The sequence below is a fragment of the Nanorana parkeri genome, unplaced genomic scaffold (genome assembly GCF_000935625.1).
Source record: "Nanorana parkeri isolate BGI_ZX_2015 unplaced genomic scaffold, ASM93562v1 scaffold243, whole genome shotgun sequence".
Taxonomy (NCBI): Eukaryota; Metazoa; Chordata; class Amphibia; order Anura; family Dicroglossidae; genus Nanorana; species Nanorana parkeri.
Window position 1 is genome coordinate 33,900 of NW_017306511.1, and position 19,162 is coordinate 53,061.

General features: G+C 46.8%; 1 protein-coding gene across 1 annotated transcript; it reads left to right on the forward strand.

The window, feature by feature from the left end:
* Positions 1-9,288: 9,288 nt before the first annotated feature.
* Positions 9,289-17,489, forward strand: TPT1 (tumor protein, translationally-controlled 1). Its single transcript, XM_018556614.1, has 6 exons — positions 9,289-9,458; positions 12,846-12,919; positions 13,421-13,608; positions 15,451-15,556; positions 15,650-15,766; positions 17,290-17,489. Exons 1-6 carry the CDS (start codon positions 9,431-9,433, stop codon positions 17,290-17,292), a joined length of 516 nt encoding a protein of 171 aa, XP_018412116.1. The 5' UTR covers positions 9,289-9,430; the 3' UTR covers positions 17,293-17,489.
* The last annotated feature ends 1,673 nt before the right edge of the window (positions 17,490-19,162 follow it).

Sequence of the window (19,162 nt, forward strand, 5' to 3'; positions counted from 1 at the left end):
CAGACCATGTACAGAATGGGATCGTCACACTGTCAATGTGATCACACATACAATAAAGAGTCTCCACCACGTGTTCATTGACTGCTTATTATATTCCACATCCGTTCATACAGAATAAGATAGAAGAGACGAAATTCGGGGCAAACAATGCTCCGGCCACACATCCGCCCCCATCCCCCTTCCAGCACATACCTCCTGTGTGTGTCTATATTACGTCTGTCTGAGGCCTGGACACAACTTTGCTCGCACTGGAAGGAAGACGCTCCCGATTACTAAAGGGCCCTGAAGACGTGTCTCCGCCCACAATCTTACTGGATCCTCCCAGTCCCACCCGGGCAACTCCCACCCTATCGCGAAGCGGAAATCTAGCAAAAGATCACATGGCCCCGCCCCCATGCCGGTCGCAGCTGGATCCCATTGGAAGGCGGACGGATTATGTGCGGTAGAAAGCACGTGAAGGGGGAATGATCGTGCCAATAGGCGGAGAGTTCTTTATTTATGGGCGGGGAGTGAGCGCTGTCCCCATCCTGAGTATTCGCTGGGGGTCACATTGAGGCGAGAGGTGTCAGGATTGAAGGGGTGAAGGCAGTGACCAAATGGGGGCTCAACATTAAAGAGCGAGAAAATGTACGTCTGCTTCTGCATAGGGCGAGACCGATTGCTGACAGTCCCTGGTTTTCAATGTGTTCACGGTTTATAAAGTCTTCCATAAACTTTAATTGTCTTGCATTTAATATTTGGGAACTAGAAAATGTGCATTGATCATTTATTTTCCATTGGGGCCTGCAAAACATTGCAACCATGATCAGTGGATGGCGGGGGCAATGCTCAGGCTCCCGCAGACTGATCCCCAAGCCACTGTCCATAGCCAGTTACGGAGCTGGAGGAAGTAATCAATGTACTACAAGTGCGGTGACATCTCTATTAAGAACCACAAGTCCCCACAGTGCTAGATGGAACTTGTAATCCAACATACATTGATCCTGTGAATGAATGACATGGTATAGTAATGTCTATTTATCCTATGATCCGCAGCTCCATCTAGTGGGTATAATGCAGTACTTGCTCCATTGTAGATCATGCAACCAGAAATTGCTCTAATTTGTTTTTGCCTCATTCTAACAAAAGCTGGCTAAAGTGACATTAAAGGATATTCTCCCCCACCCCAATGTTGGTGTAAGGACTTACTTTAAATTATTCCTCTGGACCCAATCATCCTCTTCTTTCCAGTAGTTTTCAGGAGTCCCTCCAGCGCTGGTGCCGGTCTCTGATCCAGTGCTGACTGCTGTGTTGTCTGTGTCCCACGGAGTCTGTGTGGGTGCATGCTACCTGCATTGACTTAAACTGTGTCTCTCCTCGTCTCCCGGCCGCAGATTTTTACTGCGCATGCCCCGCCCCATAATCCTTTGGACGGGAGCGCGCGGCAGAGACACAGGTAAGCTTAAGCCTTTGATGTAACTTTTTTTTTTTGGCTCGCTAGCAGTAGATATATGCAAAAACCGCTGAGGGTTTAAATATTCTTTAACTCACATAGAACAAATGTGGTTTTGCATGTGCATGCAGGTTTCTAATGTGCAGGCCGGTTAGACTATCGAAGTTGGGGAACCAAAAAATTGAAAAGAAGAAAGTTAGTGGGAGAAATGAGGTAAGTTGGGTTAGGGGAAGGTGAATGCCTTGAAGCTTTGCTGGAGAGTCAGGGTTTTGCTGGCTTAAAGCAGGAGCGGCGGATTCAAAGACTTATGAGACTAAACCGATAGGAAATGAGTGATTCATAGGTCCCAAATCTTCATGAATTTAGTCATTGTGCCTTTGAGTATCCCTTTAATTTTTCATTTGTGAAGGTCCAGTGGAGTCTAGCTTTGACCTCCATAGTTTGTTATGTCCTCTGTAGTTTGTTATGTGGCCATTAAGATGCACATCATAAGAGCAAATTGGTGTTTCGTGAGACCTTCTGGTCGTAGATTGAGAAGTACTTAACAGTAGAAGTAGCATATGGCACACCTTCATTCATAGATGTTGTGCTATTGGGGTGTTTATATCATTTCTTGCCTTCAGGCAGCACTCAAAATAATTATGTGCGTTGCCGGTAGCAATATGAGCAAGACGGCTGGCCACCAAATACCATCTTTTTAGATGTTGGTCTCACCATTTTACTGAGAGGAGGGAAAAAAACAATTTACTGAGCAGACTATAGGTAAACATTATTGTAAGAGATCCCCAGTAACCGCGCATGCGCCAAGCGCACCTTCCCGTCCCGCATGCGCAAAGGCTGTGGAGCTGCCGCGGATAAGCACGGCGAAGTGACTCATCACCCTGTTAACTTCCCCTATATAAACCAGGCCTGAGCACCACCATATTGCTGGTTTATCGTCGGCTCTCCTGTGAACTTGTATGCCTTGTGTTATTATCTGACTGACCTGCTGTGACCCGGATTCGTCTTAACTACTCTTGCCTGCTGCCTGCCCCTGACCTCGGATTTGCTTACTGGACTCTGTTTCTGCCTGACCCTTGTGTACCTTTTGCACGATTGATTTGACCTTGGCCCGTTTTCACGGATATTGGATTTCGCCTGGGAATCATACAAACCCCTGGATTTCGGCTTGCACGGTGTTATCACCACTGGCACCCGTGCCACTCGCTGTCTGCTTGGACTCTGTCTCCATCCTCAGGGTCCAAGGGACACAAGGTGCAAGGGAGGCCTCCTCACACATTCAGTCTCCAAACCAGGTACATGACAATTATATTGTGAGGGTGTAGAACCTTGGTTCTCACCTGGTGGGTCGTGACCCAAAAGTGGGCCGCGACCCCCTGTTTAGTGGGTAGCCACTTTTCTAGGTGAGAGGCTCCTCAGCCTCCAACCAGCGCAGCAATGCCCGTTCTCGTGCTGAGCAGACATTAAGAATATGCAGCCTGGCACAGAGTGTCAGCTTGAGGTGCAGTGGGCTGGAGCTATGGCAGAGAGGGAGCTGGAATGCCATGTGTTCCATTGCAGTGCAATGGGTCGTGACTTAATGACCAATGACAAATGTGGGTCCTGAGGTTACGCAGGTTGAGAACCGCTGGTGTAGAAGATTATTAGGAATCATTTAAAGGTTATAAAGATAAAGTAATTTGTCAGACAAATGTACCCTCTTACCTCTCAATTAAGGTCTGAGAGGACAGAAACTATTATCTACTATCATACCAATAATCACCCAACTGTAGGAGGTACAAGATAGAGCCCACAAGCTAACTAAACTGGAGCCTCTCCTCTGCAGTGCCCCTAGTGGCAGAAATGCATATTTCTTTTTGAGTTTGAGAACTGCATTGAGAAGTACAGTGTTACTTGAGTTGTAGTCCAGGATATGCTTGGCTTCAGCTGAGAGAATGTGCAATCATTATATACTTTACATAAAGTCTCATAAATCTTTCATTAAGGTCTTCATGTTATATAGCTTGAATACCATGTCAAAGATATATCGTTGTAAAAGAACATATTCCACACTCCTTTTTTTTTATTTAAATGTTTCTGGAAAAAAACAAAAACGGCTTTAGAAAAAAAGGGTGAAAAAATGTTTTTTTCTTAATTATTCCGGGTTTTTTTTCCCAGCCCTCTCCATCTCTAGCTGTGCCTGGGAGTTTGCACACCTCTCATAGGTTGTGGAAAGGTGAGACAGAAGTGGAAGCAGGTAATACCAGATCTGAGTCACTGTTTAAATGCTCCAGAGGATTCGATCCCAGAAGGAAAAAAACAGGTTCTAGATAAAAGACATAAGTGGAAGGTGGGGAGACAAGAAGCCTCCTGAGTATTTTTTTCATCCCATAACTTAAAGTGACACTAAACTCAGGAGTTAATCTTAAAAATGCATTCACGTACCCTAACTAATAACAAAAATGTATCTTATTTGTGCATCACCCAGATGTAGATCCTCAAATCATCTCTGAATTGGTGCTGACACCGTCCTTCCTTCTGGAGGGTGGCTACTTTTGTTCCCCATGGTGCCTGTGTGTGTTGTAAAGTAGCCACCGTTCCAAGCTGACTCCCCGCATGGACTACAATCTCTCATATAGTTTGTATTGAGATTGTAGTCCATCACAGGAGCGAGCTTGGTGCGGTGACTACTTTACAACACACACAGGGACCATGGGAAACAAAAGTAGCCACCCTCCAGAAGGAAGGACAGTGTCCGCACCAATTCAGAGGTGATTTGAGGATCTACAGCCGAGTGATACACAAATAAGATACATTTTTGTTAATAGTTAAGAAACTTAAATGTATTTTTGAAATGTAACTTCTGAGTTTAGTGTCACTTTAAGGGAATGTTAAAGGGTTCTGTAGGAATATTCTGTACTTCAGTAGAAGCCATATTGCATTGTCAGTGCTTAGGAGGGTCACAGTGAATTCCTTCAGGGGATGCACATAAGGGAATTGATATTTCTCCTAATCGCCACTAATTTTGGATTGAAAAAGAGTATGGTTTGGGAGCGTCTGTCTGTTTTTGTAGGACCTGTCATTGGAAGGTATTAAAAGGGAGGGGGTGGGAAATCGGGATTGGTAGGACATGGATATGCAACCATGACAATGGATAGGTGTCCCAGGCTGCAAGAAGGTTATTAAAGGAGAACTATGAGGTGAATGCTTTTCACTCACTTCATAGTTCTAGCCGACTTGTGACAATGAGACTGTCACAGGTCGGCTCAGTAGACCGGGAGGTGAGCGAACACATACCGGCGTTCGCTCATCTCTCGATCCTGTCACGGCTCTCTGCCGTGACAGGGGAGGGGCTAGATTCCCCCATCCCTGCCCTGATCCTCCAGTGCTGACTGGCGGAACAGACGGGGGCGGGTACAGCTGGCTCTGCCTCTAGATAGGCAGAGCCAGCTGTCAGTCACGCACCTGGGCGGATCCCGGCACAATTGTCGGGATCAGCTTCAGCTGCGGCGTCTCAGTATACCGCGTGCTACAGCTCACGTTATACTGAGCCTAGGGTGACGGGAGGACGCTAGTTTGTGTCCTCCCGTTACCCTAAGGAGAACTATGGGGAAAAGCCTTAACCCCATAGTTCTCCGTCAAGGAGAACTATGAGGTGAGTGAAAATCACTCAGCCTCATAGTTCGCGCCGACGTGTGACAATGAAACTGTCACAGGTCGGCTCAATAGATCGGGAAGTGAGCGAACACATACCGTCGCTCGCTCACTTCTCGATCATGTCCCTGCAGAGAGCCGTGACTGTCACTCACAGCTCCCTGCAGGGATTCCCCCCCTCCCCTGTCCCATCCTCCAGTGCTGACTTGCGGAACGGACAGGAGAGGGGGGGCGGGTCCAGCTGGCTCTGCCTCTAGATAGGCAGAGCCAGCTGTCAATCACGCAGCTGGGTGGATCTCGACAGCTGTAGCTCGTAGTATACTGAGCTTTGGGTCAAGGGAGGATGCTAGTTTGTGTCCTCCCGTGATCCTGGGGAGAACTATGGCGAAAGCACTGAAGAGAAAAACACTGTTTACAGAAAAGAGGCAGATAGTTTACAATATATAGAATCTGAAAATAGTGAGGTGATTAGGTTCACACTTGTATGGGGAAGATCTATGCAGGGTATGAACCATGGAAAGCCGTAACAAGATATTGAAAGCTATAGGTTTGGTGTGGTTGACCTGGAGGCCTGATAGACTGCTGAACTGTTTAAGCAAGGTAATCAGGCAACTAACAATTTGGTGAGGAACAGTAAGATGTCATTGGCAAATGGGCTGAGCCTATCGTGATGTCTGGCATCATCGAGACCTGTGATAGGGTGATCTCTGATAAGTTGGCCCACAGGTTCTATGGACATTATCTCCCGCATAAACCTTGATCTTCATGAATCAGCCTCTCGATGCTCAAGATTAGTTTAACAGCGAGAATTATCAGTAGACGCTTATTGTAAATATTGAGTAGAGATAATTGTCTAAAATTGGCACACCTAGTGTTGTCGGTATTAGGTTTCGTAATCATTCATGCAGTCGTTGTAAGGGACTCCAGTCTAAAGGTGGCCATACACTTTACAACTATCGCAGGACCTTAGTCTTGCGATGGTTGTAAAGTAATTTAAAAAAACGTACGATCTGCCCATCTTGGACAGGCAGATCGTACTCTCGATCACCGCAAGCCGCCCCGCTGAGGGGCGGGCTTCCAATGACCGCAATGCTGAACGGCCAGTGTGCACACCGGCCCGTTCGGCATTTGCCTCCCGAGCACCGTTCAAACCAGCCGAAAATCGTACGATTTTCGGCTGGTTTTCTAGCATGCTCCTTAGACAAAAGACGTGCGACCGTACAGTAGAAACGGTCTCGCGTCTTCGTTCACACTGCTCGATTCTCGTACGATCGCGGGATTTCCCACGATTCTCGTACGAGAATCGAGCAGTGTATGGGCACCTTAAGGGTATGCTTATGTCGTAGGCTGTTGAAAGCGTCCATTATCAAGGAAGGGCAGGATGTCAAAGAACGTTTTGTAGTAAATAAGAACTGAAATAACAACTTTGTAATGACACACTCCATGGAATATCTCTCCTCCTGCACTATTGTATCAAAAATATATATTTCAGTCTCCTCTGTTGCACTATTTTATCAGTTGAATAAGTTTCAATGTAAACATCTTCCTGACTGTGTATCCCCCACAGTGGTCACAACCTCATTGGCCACATTTAGTATGACACTCTTAAAACCCTCTGCACAGTTTTATATACATATAACTCCAACGCAGCAGCACAAATAGGAACAGCATCCTTCTCCTCAATCTCTGTCACCATAATAGCCTGCTTTTTACAAGATTATAAACATGTAGAATAATGTCTCTCTTCCCCAGTAACACCCCACCAATATCACTATTCTAGGAAATAGTACCGTATTCTGGCACGGGACACTGCCTTCTGTTGTCACTCCACACCATTCTCACCGGCATTTCTCACGCAGCTGATAGACCTACATCCAGGTTCCAACCTGATGAATGCTGCGCACACGGTCTCAAATGGAGTTGGGGGAGAAAATAGTCCTTGGCAAGAGAGGAGAGAAAGTAGCTAAGTTGTGTGATTCTCCATTATTATTACATAGTATTTATATAGCGCCAACAGTTTGCGCAGTGCTTTACAATATAAGGAAGACATTACAATCACAAAACAATTCAAGACAAGATGGTAGGGAGGGCCCTGCCCCTGGGGCTTACAATCTAAAAGAGGAGGGGGAAGTGATACATGAGGAGGTAGCTGTGTGGGGACGAATTGTTTGAGAACGTGATGGTTGAGTGGTTAGGTTGAGGTGGGATAGGCTTCCTTGAAGTAATGAGGGTATCCATTTGTCAATACCCTGGGCAAACTATTGAAGTAGACCAAATAAGTCTAGAAAGTGGTTCCTAAAATAAATATGGAGCCTTTTAAAAAGTGGGTTGCTGAGGATTGAAAGAAATATCAAGATGCCCTGGTGCTTCCTTTTAGAAAACTGTGGATGCAGCATAGGCATAGCCAGGGCAGCCATCAGGGGGGTACAGCCGATGGTCATGTAAGGGGCCTGGGGGGCCCGCCCGGGTCCCTTACATGACTATCGGCCGACAGTGAAGGGCAAGGAGGCGGAGGCCTGGCCCTAGCAGCGCAGGGCACTAGAATTGCCGCTCCAGCGGCTTTGAGACAAGCTAGGGCCCCATCAGCGACGCTGCTCGTCTGATGTCGGACTGGCCGTTCCGGCGTCAGACGAGGCCATGTGTGCAGGTAAGAGGAGGTAGGAAGGAAGGAAAGGAGGGATGCAGCCCTGACCAGCCCACCTGAGACCCCTTCAGAGCCCACCATAGACAGTCTCAGATGGGCTGTGCAGCATCTATGGTGGACTCTGCAGGGACACTCTCAGGTGGGTCCTGTGTCCAGCACGTCACTAAGCCCTGCGTCCAGCGGGGGGGGGAGGGTTACCGGCCTGAAGCCGTGTAAGGGGCCCCAAAATTTCTGATGGCTGCCCTGGGCATAGCATATCTCTTGGTCTCTGTGATGGTTGGTTGGTGTTGATGGGCCTATTGTGCTGTAAATGCAGTTCAAGTCCTGGTCGTTGGTTCGAGTCGAGTTCATCTCTCTGTCACTCTATCTTCCTTTCAGCTTGCTCCTTGAACTGCAGTACAACTAATTGGCTCCTTGTGCTGCTTCTCCCTCCCAATTCTGAGCTCTGGTGGGACTGCAAAGGGCTACTACCAGCTCAAATGAAGGTACTTACACTGATTGCATTTAAATAACGCATTGAATAATGTATTAGTAAATACAGTACTGCATTCATTTGTAGATTCTATATTTACCTTAACCCACAAATATAGCGACAATGTGTACAGAACAATATGGCAGCCAGAATCACCCTTTGCAAAGATCTGCTTCACCAGCTTCTTCTCCGGATATAGCAGCCAGAGAAATGACAGGCTGAAGTGAAACAGTACACATCACGTCCACATTCGGTGATGGTGGAAGTGTGCTGATCTCCCTCCAATCTCTGTACAGAGAGCCGCTGTGCCGGTCCCAGGCCCGCATGGGGGTTGGCGGGCAGGTATTTTTAAGAGTCATCTCCCCGCCACCCCAGCAGATGCTGCGCGGCCGTGCCACATGCTCCCTTTGCACCCCCCAGCTTCGGCATTGGCACCGATTAACCCCTCCCTCTCACTGCCCTGCTCGGACAAGCTTCGGTCCGTCGGAGCAGGCTATGCTTGGGCATAGCAGGCCAGGCCGCACACTTCCTCCTCTCTGGGCCCCCCCAACAGGCGGAACGCCAGGGCCTGGTCGCGCTTGTGACCTCTGCGACCCTGGTAGTTCCGCCAGTGGTGGTTACATTGCCACGTCTGGGGGCCATATGGGCAAACACCAGCCCTCTAGCTATAGTTAAACTACAAAATCCCATTACGCATCTGTCTGTGGGAGTCATGCCTGTGGCTGAGAGAATCTTGCAATGCCTCATGGGATTTGTAGTTTCACCACAGCTGGAGGGCTGGAATTTGCCCACCCCTGATGTAGATAAAAGGTAGCCACCGTCATAAAGGAAGTAAGAGCAATGCAGATTTGAAATTCAGATTTTGGGATGTCTATAGGTAATTGTATTGAATTTGATTTTCTGTTCTATCTCATTGGTTTGGCGACACTGAGCTGTAGACATAATTTCTTTCACCGGAAAGAAACTTCCAATTGGGTCTTCACTCTGTCCGCTAGATGGCGCAGCACACAAATGAACAGTCCCAGTGCATAGCGCAATCGGGCGGAGCGAAGAGTGCGCGCTGCGTCCCACTTCAGTAGGCGGGCCTCGGCGCTTCTCACTGCGCATGCCTATATGACGTCATGGGGCCGCGCCGCCCCTATATGAAGCAAGCGAGGCGCTGACTCGTTCCTTTTTACTCCCCACCCTTAGCTGGCGCTGAAGCTCCAGCAGCACTCTCCGGGACGCCGACACCCAATTCACCGTCACCATGATCATCTTCAGGGATGTCATCAGCGGTAAGTAGACGGTCCTCGGCAGGTTATGGTCGCCGCTCGTTTTGCCGGCTGCTGTTGGTCTGGTTAGATTACATGATAGTATTGATGGCTCAGCGGGGCCTTCCTGTATGCGCGCGCCGGTGTGGTGGGGGAGGACGGATACCAACTATACATTAGTCGCGGTGCTGAATTTATTGCTTCCCGGTCTCTTCAATCAGAGGCCGCCTCGTGGGCCCATTCTTGGGGGAGGGGACGCGTTCTATCTGGCTAGAAGGCGCCATGTTTTGTGAATCCGGCACACGAGCCCTTATAGGGACACGATTTAGACCGGCTGCGTATTGCGACACCTTTTTACTGGCTCGCTCGGGTTCCCCAGTCTGTGTGGCGATAAGTCTGCGACGCCACGGACTTTTTGTGCGTCATCCTGTGAAGGAGGAATGGGCGGGAAGCTGCGGATGTTGGGTGTGGGAGGGGTGTTGCCGGGCAGATTAGGTGAGAGGGCGGGGCCACGGCACAACTTTGTGATGACGTTGGAGCTGCTCTCAGTTTACTTAGGTTGGAGAGCGGATATCTGCTCCTGTCCCATATGACCGGATAACTCGGCCCTCACAATAAATGGAGCCTTGGCGCTATGACTGAAGACACGGCACCGTGTAATTCTAACCAGCTGCCACACACAGGAGGCAGTGCTGGAACCAGGCCCAGATCTGGTGATGACTGCATGAGATCAGCATGTCCACTGCTGTCTGCAGTATTTCCAATTGTTCTGGCTGGATTAGAATGGTGTTGGGCGCTAATCTTCCTTTCACAGTTCTATTTTATTTATCTAATGCGGACTTCTTGCATAGTGCTTTACTTGCTGTATGTTCACATCTGTGTCCCTGTATTTGGAGCTTACAGTGTAAGGTCCCCATCTCGCACGGATGGAGGGAGCGTACAGTGTAAGGTCCCCATCTTGCACGGATGGAGGGAGCGTACAGTGTAAGGTCCCCATCTTGCACGGATGGAGGGAGCGTACAGTGTAAGGTCCCCATCTTGCACGGATGGAGGGAGCGTACAGTGTAAGGTCCCCATCTTGCACGGATGGAGGGAGCGTACAGTGTAAGGTCCCCATCTCGCACGGATGGAGGGAGCGTACAGTGTAAGGTCCCATCTCATTTATATGCACAGATACTAGGACCCGTTCAGACAGGAACTAAAAACGTCATCCCCTTTGGAGTATGGGAGGTAATTGTAAACTCTTACAAGTGCTAGGAGAACCTCCAGATAGTGTCCTGACTTTAAAGCAAGGACAGAAATGTTTAACCCCAAGTCAATGTGCTGCCTAATCTCATTGGGTTTGCTGTCTTTCTATAATTTAAAATTCTTGATTCTCTAAATACCTGAAGTATGAACACATTATTTTTAACTGCTGTGGGTTGCAGCTCAGTTGGACCACAATCTGGTGGATAGAGTAGCAGGCATGACATAATTGCAGTGTTTAGTTAGCCAGGACATCTGTTTGCTGTGACAATGGTGGTCAGGCATGTTAGTTACTTTGAGCTCTCGCTGGTAAAATCTGAATTCTAGCCTTCCTTCAGTCTTGCACACTTGTACAAGCTCCTCTCCTGGCATTGAAATGGCTTAAAGTGACATTAAACCATCAGATTTTTTTAACATAAACCAATACTGTAATGTGTGCCTTACTGTAATCCATGGTTGTTTCCCTTCTCTTTGCTGCTCTTCCTTTTAAATCCTCATGTCTTATGCTTGGGGAGAACTTCCCTTTGCAGCTGAGTGCCTCTTCCTGTAGTGCTGGCTCAGGTTGCAAACCTACACACAGACACCATGTAGCCATTCCAGAGACAAGGCAGTCTGCTGCAAAACAGTTCTGCCCAGCATGAGAAGAGATACGGATTTAAAAGGAAGAGCAGCAAAGAGAAGGGAAACTACCATTGATTACAGTAAGGCACACATTACAGTATTTTATGTTACAAATCTGAGGGTTTAATTTGACCTACACATTGAGCTTCTCATATTGTGCATTAGTTGCTGCACCAAGTCAGAGCCTGCCACATATCCTGGCTCAGACACCCAGCATTAACTAGCCCTTTCATCCCCAGCCTGAACTGGCCCATCCCATTCAGTCATCGGATTTCAGCTTTTTCAGTTGTAGAGGCTCAGCATCGGATGGGCATTACCTAGGGTGTTCTGTAGACTTTAGAAATGCCTAGCACTGCCAACTAATCTCCACCCCTGAAGGTGGTCTGATCCTGCTTCAATCTGCTGTTCTTGCAGAACCCTGTCTTTGCTGCATTAACATTACAAGTAATTGTGTTAGCTCTCTGGAGTTATGCCGGGTGTTCTGTAGTCTAACAAGGATAACAGGGTTTGGGATTTCAGTGCCACGGTAGCGCAATTCATTTTTTGTGAGGTATACAATACTGTAATGTGTGCCTTACTGTAATCCATGGTTGTTTCCCTTCTCTTTGCTGCTCTTCCTTTTAAATCCTCATGTCTTATGCTTGGGGAGAACTTCCCTTTGCAGCTGAGTGCCTCTTCCTGTAGTGCTGGCTCAGGTTGCAAACCTACACACAGACACCATGTAGCCATTCCAGAGACAAGGCAGTCTGCTGCAAAACAGTTCTGCCCAGCATGAGAAGAGATACGGATTTAAAAGGAAGAGCAGCAAAGAGAAGGGAAACTACCATTGATTACAGTAAGGCACACATTACAGTATTTTATGTTACAAATCTGAGGGTTTAATTTGACCTACACATTGAGCTTCTCATATTGTGCATTAGTTGCTGCACCAAGTCAGAGCCTGCCACATATCCTGGCTCAGACACCCAGCATTAACTAGCCCTTTCATCCCCAGCCTGAACTGGCCCATCCCATTCAGTCATCGGATTTCAGCTTTTTCAGTTGTAGAGGCTCAGCATCGGATGGGCATTACCTAGGGTGTTCTGTAGACTTTAGAAATGCCTAGCACTGCCAACTAATCTCCACCCCTGAAGGTGGTCTGATCCTGCTTCAATCTGCTGTTCTTGCAGAACCCTGTCTTTGCTGCATTAACATTACAAGTAATTGTGTTAGCTCTCTGGAGTTATGCCGGGTGTTCTGTAGTCTAACAAGGATAACAGGGTTTGGGATTTCAGTGCCACGGTAGCGCAATTCATTTTTTGTGAGGTATTTTTGTGTTCTCAATCGGCCGTTCTCTTTTCACAAATAATTACCGGGTGAACTAACTATTGCTATATGGCCTTTGGGGCTGTGTGCTGTCGTCATTGCAGAGTACTGTGGTAAGGACTATGGGAGGGTGTTGTGACATCACTTTTCAGCTTTTGTGAACGCTTTACGTACATGCAGAAATACAGCTTTATGGCTGGCATAACCTCTTTAAACTGGATTTCTGATGTTTTATTTCAGGAGATGAAATGTTCTCAGACATTTACAAATTAAAGGAAGTCGGTGGTGGGCTGTGTTTTGAAGTTGAAGGAAAGGTGAGTGTTTCCTGGAGAGGAGCCTGTCTCTGTAAAGCCCCTTTCAGACAGGTGGTCCGATCGAGTCACCTGTCAGACCCAATCAGATGCTCAATGTAAGTCTATGGGCAGATCAGAAATCTGTTTCTCCAGGCCTGATTGTGCTGAATTGGGTGTAACCTGAGCACTGATGCCTTCCTGATCAGCCTGTTTGAGAGGGGCCTAAAGAAAATGTAATTGTAAAGTTAATCGGCCATATATGTCTCCTGTTTGTGGGTTCTAGTAACCTGGTGTGGCAATCAAATACTATATAAACAGCGGAGTAAAGGCCTCAAAAGTACAAGGAGATGTGTAGTGGTGGTGACTAATTGTATCCAGCTCCTCTTTCTAGAGCTGTTTGGAAAATGTTTGCCATGGGCAGTACCACATCCCCCCACTTGTATGGCACTCCTTCAAATGTAATGTCTACTTCAGTAGTGAGTGAATGATCTGTTTTTAATGAGGTGACCTATTCTTATTTAGACAATCAGCAGAAAAGAAGGCGACATTTCTGATGCTCTTATCGGTGGAAATGCATCGGCTGAGTGCCTGGAGGAAGGAGCTGAAGCTACAACAGTCACTGGGGTTGACATTGTGATGAACCACAAACTCCAGGAAACTGGCTTCACCAAGGACTCATTCAAACAGTACATTAAGGACTATATGAAATCGTAAGTGATTCATGCCATCGGAGATGTGTTGTGGACCTGAAAAGGTGTTTGGGTCTAGTGACCATGTGATAAAGACTGCAAGAAGCAATTGACTCCACACTGTGTGAAATGGGAATAATAAGTCACTTTGGATAATGCCATGGCCCTCCATGCCCTAAACCTTTGCAGCCATTTTCCTTGTACGGTCTAATACTTTCCCATTGCTTCAAAATTAGTCAGTGTGAAAAGATACTTGTACAGAGTAACAGGATATTGCTGACTTTTCTGAAATCGGTTCCCTGTCTCTAGCTTCTAGTTGCAGATGGAAGTTGGCACTGACCTACATGCTTGTCCTTGATGTTTAAAGCCATTGGATGAACATGACAGCCAGGTACCTGTGCATATTGGAGTCACCAATGCCAGCCACCTTATTTATGTTGGTACAGGTTGCCTAGAAAGCAGAAGTCCCAAACTATAACCCCCTCCCCAGCCATAAATGTTTAACATTGGTTATGCCACTGGGGAGGTTTTCCCACAACCTGTGACATGCATACAGGTAACTGGAAGTGTGGTTGTCCCTGAATACAAAGGAATGAACAAAAAAACCTTGTCAGAATTTCTAACACTACTAAAAATTGTTTAGGAGAAGATTCATGCTGCTTCCTGCCCTGAAAGTGAGGGAGAATCTCCCTTGGGGGCAAATGAATTGCATTTACAAGTTGGACTTTCACATCAGCTCCACTGTCTCCCCTCTAGATCTACAGTGCAGCAGCCTGCCAATCTGGCGACTGTCCTGCTGAATTTTGCTTCTGGGCGACAATCCTAAACAAGTCCCTAATTCAACTTCTATATAATGCACAAGTTAACAAACATCCTTTACCTTCCCAGACTGAGCCAAGTCCTTCAAGTGACCTTAAACCTATTTATTTTTATAAATTGCACCTTTAATTCCGGACTCGCACATTTCTTGGCAAGCCACACCCCTCTTCCCACCTCCTCACAGTACCTGGGCAGCTGCGGCAGTCTGTTGCTGCCATTAGTGGCCTCAGGATCCTACCCCTCAACACAACTTTGGGGAGACCAAGCAGATTGTCTGGGAGCCAGTGACTGTGATCATGGACTCTAAGTGTTTTAGGGGAGACATTGAAAGGTAGCAGGGTTTTTTTAAATTTACCTTTTAATGCAGATAATGCATTCAGGTAAACAATTGACTTTCAGTATTTAACTTCTCACATTCTTCCCCTCCCAGACACTACAGCTTACAGTGGGTGGGTTTTGGCAAGAGGCAGGGCCATGGGTCCAGAAAGCAGGGGGCAGAGCGAGATGTGGCTTGGTGGTGGTTGACAAGCCGGTGGCTCCGAGAGCAGCAGGGACTATGCTGACGGCCATGCCCCTTGCAGCATCTTATCCCACAATAGTGCAAGCAGGCACAGCCTACAGAAGTGCTCTGAATTCAGGAGCAGCCCATCACCTTTGCCACACATTACAGGAAGCTGAGTTGGGTGGCTTTCACTGGCTGAATCAAGTATTTGTAGGGCTTTGCAGGGGGACGAAGAATTCAGTGTTTCTGGTGCAGCAAATCCTTTTTTTAAATGGGAGGCCATACATGGTTCAACTTGCCAAATGAGCTGAATCAAGACTATCCCATCACCTGCTATATTGCTTCGGTTATGGGTGGAGGTGAACTAAAATTCACATTTCATCTGTTTTTATGGAAACAATTTGACAATGATGACTATCTTAGGACACCTTTGGAGGATATGTTCCTATGAAACCAATGATACGTCTGAGCATTTGTCTGAGTTGGTGGTGGTGACCTTTCATAATATTGTGCCTATTTAACTTGTTTGTGGGTTTTTTCAGACTCAAATCTTATCTAGAAAAGAACAAGCCTGACAGAGTGAAGCCTTTTATGTCCGGAGCGTCAGAAAAAATCAAAGAAATACTTGGAAACTTCAAAAACTGGCAGGTATGTGTTGTAATAGGACTGGCGGATGAGAAGTCAATGTGTTGGAATGTATTGGGCTCTGGGTATGAAAATACTGACTAAGCTGTTCTCTAGTTTTACACAGGAGAGTCAATGAATCCAGATGGCATGGTGGGGTTTTTGGATTACCGTGAGGATGGTATTACACCTTACATGATTTTCTTCAAAGATGGCCTGGAAATTGAAAAATGTGTAAGTTGATGCAGTTTAACTTCATTATTGGCTTTCTTGAACAGGTTTTCACTGGAAACTAATATTGGTTTCACAAAGCTCTTATTGGATTTGTGGCAGAGGGAAAGTATAGAAGGCTCAGTGACACTCCAGGCACATACAATGAATTCAGCTGCACAGGAAAACCTGGGTTATCCATAAAGCTACTTCATCTCCTGTTATGGGGGCTGATCTGGTCAACATGTCACTTTGCTGGGTGACAAGCGCCTATCTGCACCCATGTAGTTCAGTGCTGGCAAAGATGTTCAAATGCAGAGACTCTTTGTCTGTGGGGCAGGGAGAGGCATTGCAGCTGGCCACTCCTAAGGGATGCAAGCCATTCTCTTGCTGACACACTCATGAGTCAAACTACATAATGACTTGCTGCGCAGGGTTCATGGGAGTGGTAGTTTGAGAGCGGATGAAAGCTTATGGCAGCCTTGGTTCTGATTCAGATTTCTCCCCAGACCAATGTGAGGAGCACTACTAGTGTGCTAAATTCTGCTCCCCATTCCCTCTAAGTGTAACTTTCTAATCCTGTCCAGTGTACCATGAGTTTTAGGTATCATTTTAATGGTTTAGCCCAGGCTATGAATTCAGGGGTTCCTCCATGGTAGAGTTTGGCATAGGGTGTCCTGGAACATCCTCCTTAGGATAGTGGAGTTGTCTGCACTATACCAGGGCTATTGCTGGAGACTTGATACCTGGAGGGTGTATCTGAGTAAAATAGCTGGGCTCTACTGAATTTTAAAAGATAACGCTTCACCCTTGACCTTATTATAGAATGGATTGGGCAGGTTTGAGTTATACTGTGTACACGTAGATTGGGGATGGCCTTGGAACACCGTGAATGCCAATCACCTTGCATTTTCCCTGACTGTGCTGGTTTTAGAGGGGCTCTGAGCCACCACTTCAGAAAATGCCATGTGCTGCCCACTGTGGTATGGAAAATAAGTTATCTTTTGTGGGTGCACAAGTTATCTGGTGTTTCCAGAGTTTTCTGGGTACCAGAACTTTATTTCAAAGCTCTGATATGAGATTTATTTTTTAATTGGGGAATTTATTGGTAACTTGTAGGGTTATAGCTTCATGAATGGAAGGTGGATTTTATTAGTGGCTTTTATTCCAAGCTTACAGTTTATGCTATTGGGCAATGGGGAGTTCAGTTTAAGAACCCTTACTCAGTGTATTGTAGACATGTGAACAATGAAGCTGGCAATACGAAGTCTGACATTTAGGGAGATATTTTGGTAGCCTGTGGACTCTAAAATGACTACTTTGGCCTACAACTTAATCTCCTGCATCCATTGATAGACCATGAGCTGCATACAATTGCCTTCTGGTTTGCACAGAGATGCTATAGAAACCTCCTCGCGCTTTCTGTCAGGCTGACACTGTAGCTTGATCAGTTTGAATAGAGGAGTACACTTTGCTGTATGGAGTTTAGGTGAAATAACACCTCATGTATCTTTCACTTTTTAATGGGGTATTTCTCTATTTTACAGTAACAATTTGGATTGTCTGCCACAACAAACTGCTGCTGATTTCCATTCATACCACACCAGGATTAAAGTCTTATGACCAACTCAAACTGGACTGTTATCATCAGGCGTCATTATTTCACCCCTAAATTATTGGAGTGGAGGATATTTTTAAACTTTTTTTTTTTTGTCATTTAGTCCAAATAAAATCATACTCCACTCTAGTTAATGCTTTGTGCTGTCCTTGCTGTTTGCATGTGTTCAGACTGCAACTGTGCCTGTTGCCTCATTTGATCTTTGCACACAAGTGGGACCTGTCTGTGATAGTTCTAGGAATGGATTGCAACTAACTTCAGGCTACCTCATCGAGCTGCTGTAGCTGTATGGCACTCCACAGAAGCCAATTCACTATCACTCTGAAGTGCCTACAGACTATGAAAATAATCATGGACATTATATGATCTCACTTGTCATGTAATACAAAGAACTAGTTTTCTCCAATGGGAGGAGGCCACAGATGAGCACTGTTTACTGTTGTGGTGCAGTGTGGTTTGAAAGGGTAAATGCAACTTAAATAAACACTGTATCCCCCTAAACCGGTTACAGATTGTGAAAGGTCAATGGAGCCTTTACATGGGACACTCTGATCTAAACCCTGCCCAGTGACATGTTCTGTGTCAGGTCGGTATTGCCATTTTACAGTTTAGGGTATTGTCTGTGGACTTGCTATACAGGAGAAGGCACAACGCCTCAAACTGTTCTGGGAATATTTAGGGTAACTGCCAATGAAGGAGACAAATGCAATTTTGTGCAGTGCTTGGCATACAAGTGCCTCTCCGGCTTCAAGAGCAGTTTGGGTTTGCCTCTCTTTATACAGTCCAGCGCTTGGAGCGTCCCATGGTCTCTGGGGGGGCATAGAATCCAGTGCTTGGCGCTTCCCATGGTCTCTGGGGGCATACAATCCAGCGCTTCCCATGGTCTCTGGGGGCATACAATCCAGCGCTTCCCATGGTCTCTGGGGGCATACAATCCAGCGCTTCCCATGGTCTCTGGGGGCATACAATCCAGCGCTTCCCATGGTCTCTGGGGGCATACAATCCAGCGCTTCCCATGGTCTCTGGGGGCATACAATCCAGCGCTTCCCATGGTCTCTGGGGGCATACAATCCAGCGCTTCCCATGGTCTCTGGGGGCATACAATCCAGCGCTTCCCATGGTCTCTGGGGGCATACAATCCAGCGCTTCCCATGGTCTCTGGGGGCATACAATCCAGCGCTTCCCATGGTCTCTGGGGGCATACAATCCAGCGCTTCCCATGGTCTCTGGGGGCATACAATCCAGCGCTTCCCATGGTCTCTGGGGGCATACAATCCAGCGCTTCCCATGGTAGGGGGGGGGGCATACAATCCAGCGCTTGGAGCTTCCCATGGTCTCTGGGGGCATAAAGTACACATCAGTTTCTAACCCACTTATATTCTAGGAAAGTTTAAATGGTGCCATACTTTTAACTAACGATTGCACCCTTTAAATACAGGGAGTTGCAAACAAGGTGACTGCTGGGAAGTCTGTAGCCCAGAACTGCTTATTGAATATTCCACAAGCTTAGCTTTGTGTGACGGACCACAACTAGATGCAGTAATTCTAAATGTCAAACAACCAGTAGAGCACAATTGTCCTCGTACCCTCAAGGAGTTTGCACCGGTCTATACTGTTGTGCTAAAGCCCTAAACTGTTCTGTTCTTCCTCCACCTGCCTATGGTGTGTAATTCTAAGACCACACTGTAGGCATCCCATATGCCCAATGCATGCAATGGCACCATGGAGCTTTCTCAGTTACAAAGACGTGAGATTATGTAGCTGAGCAGCCCCAACCTGTATCTGATCTGCAGGAGGTTGGG

Coding starts and splice junctions, on each gene's coding strand:
- TPT1 (XM_018556614.1), top strand. CDS start 9,431: ATGATCATCTTCAGGGATGTCATCAGCG. Junction 9,459..12,845: donor CTTCAGGGATGTCATCAGCG/GTAAGTAGACGG, acceptor GTTTTATTTCAG/GAGATGAAATGTTCTCAGAC. Junction 15,557..15,649: donor GAAACTTCAAAAACTGGCAG/GTATGTGTTGTA, acceptor GCTGTTCTCTAG/TTTTACACAGGAGAGTCAAT.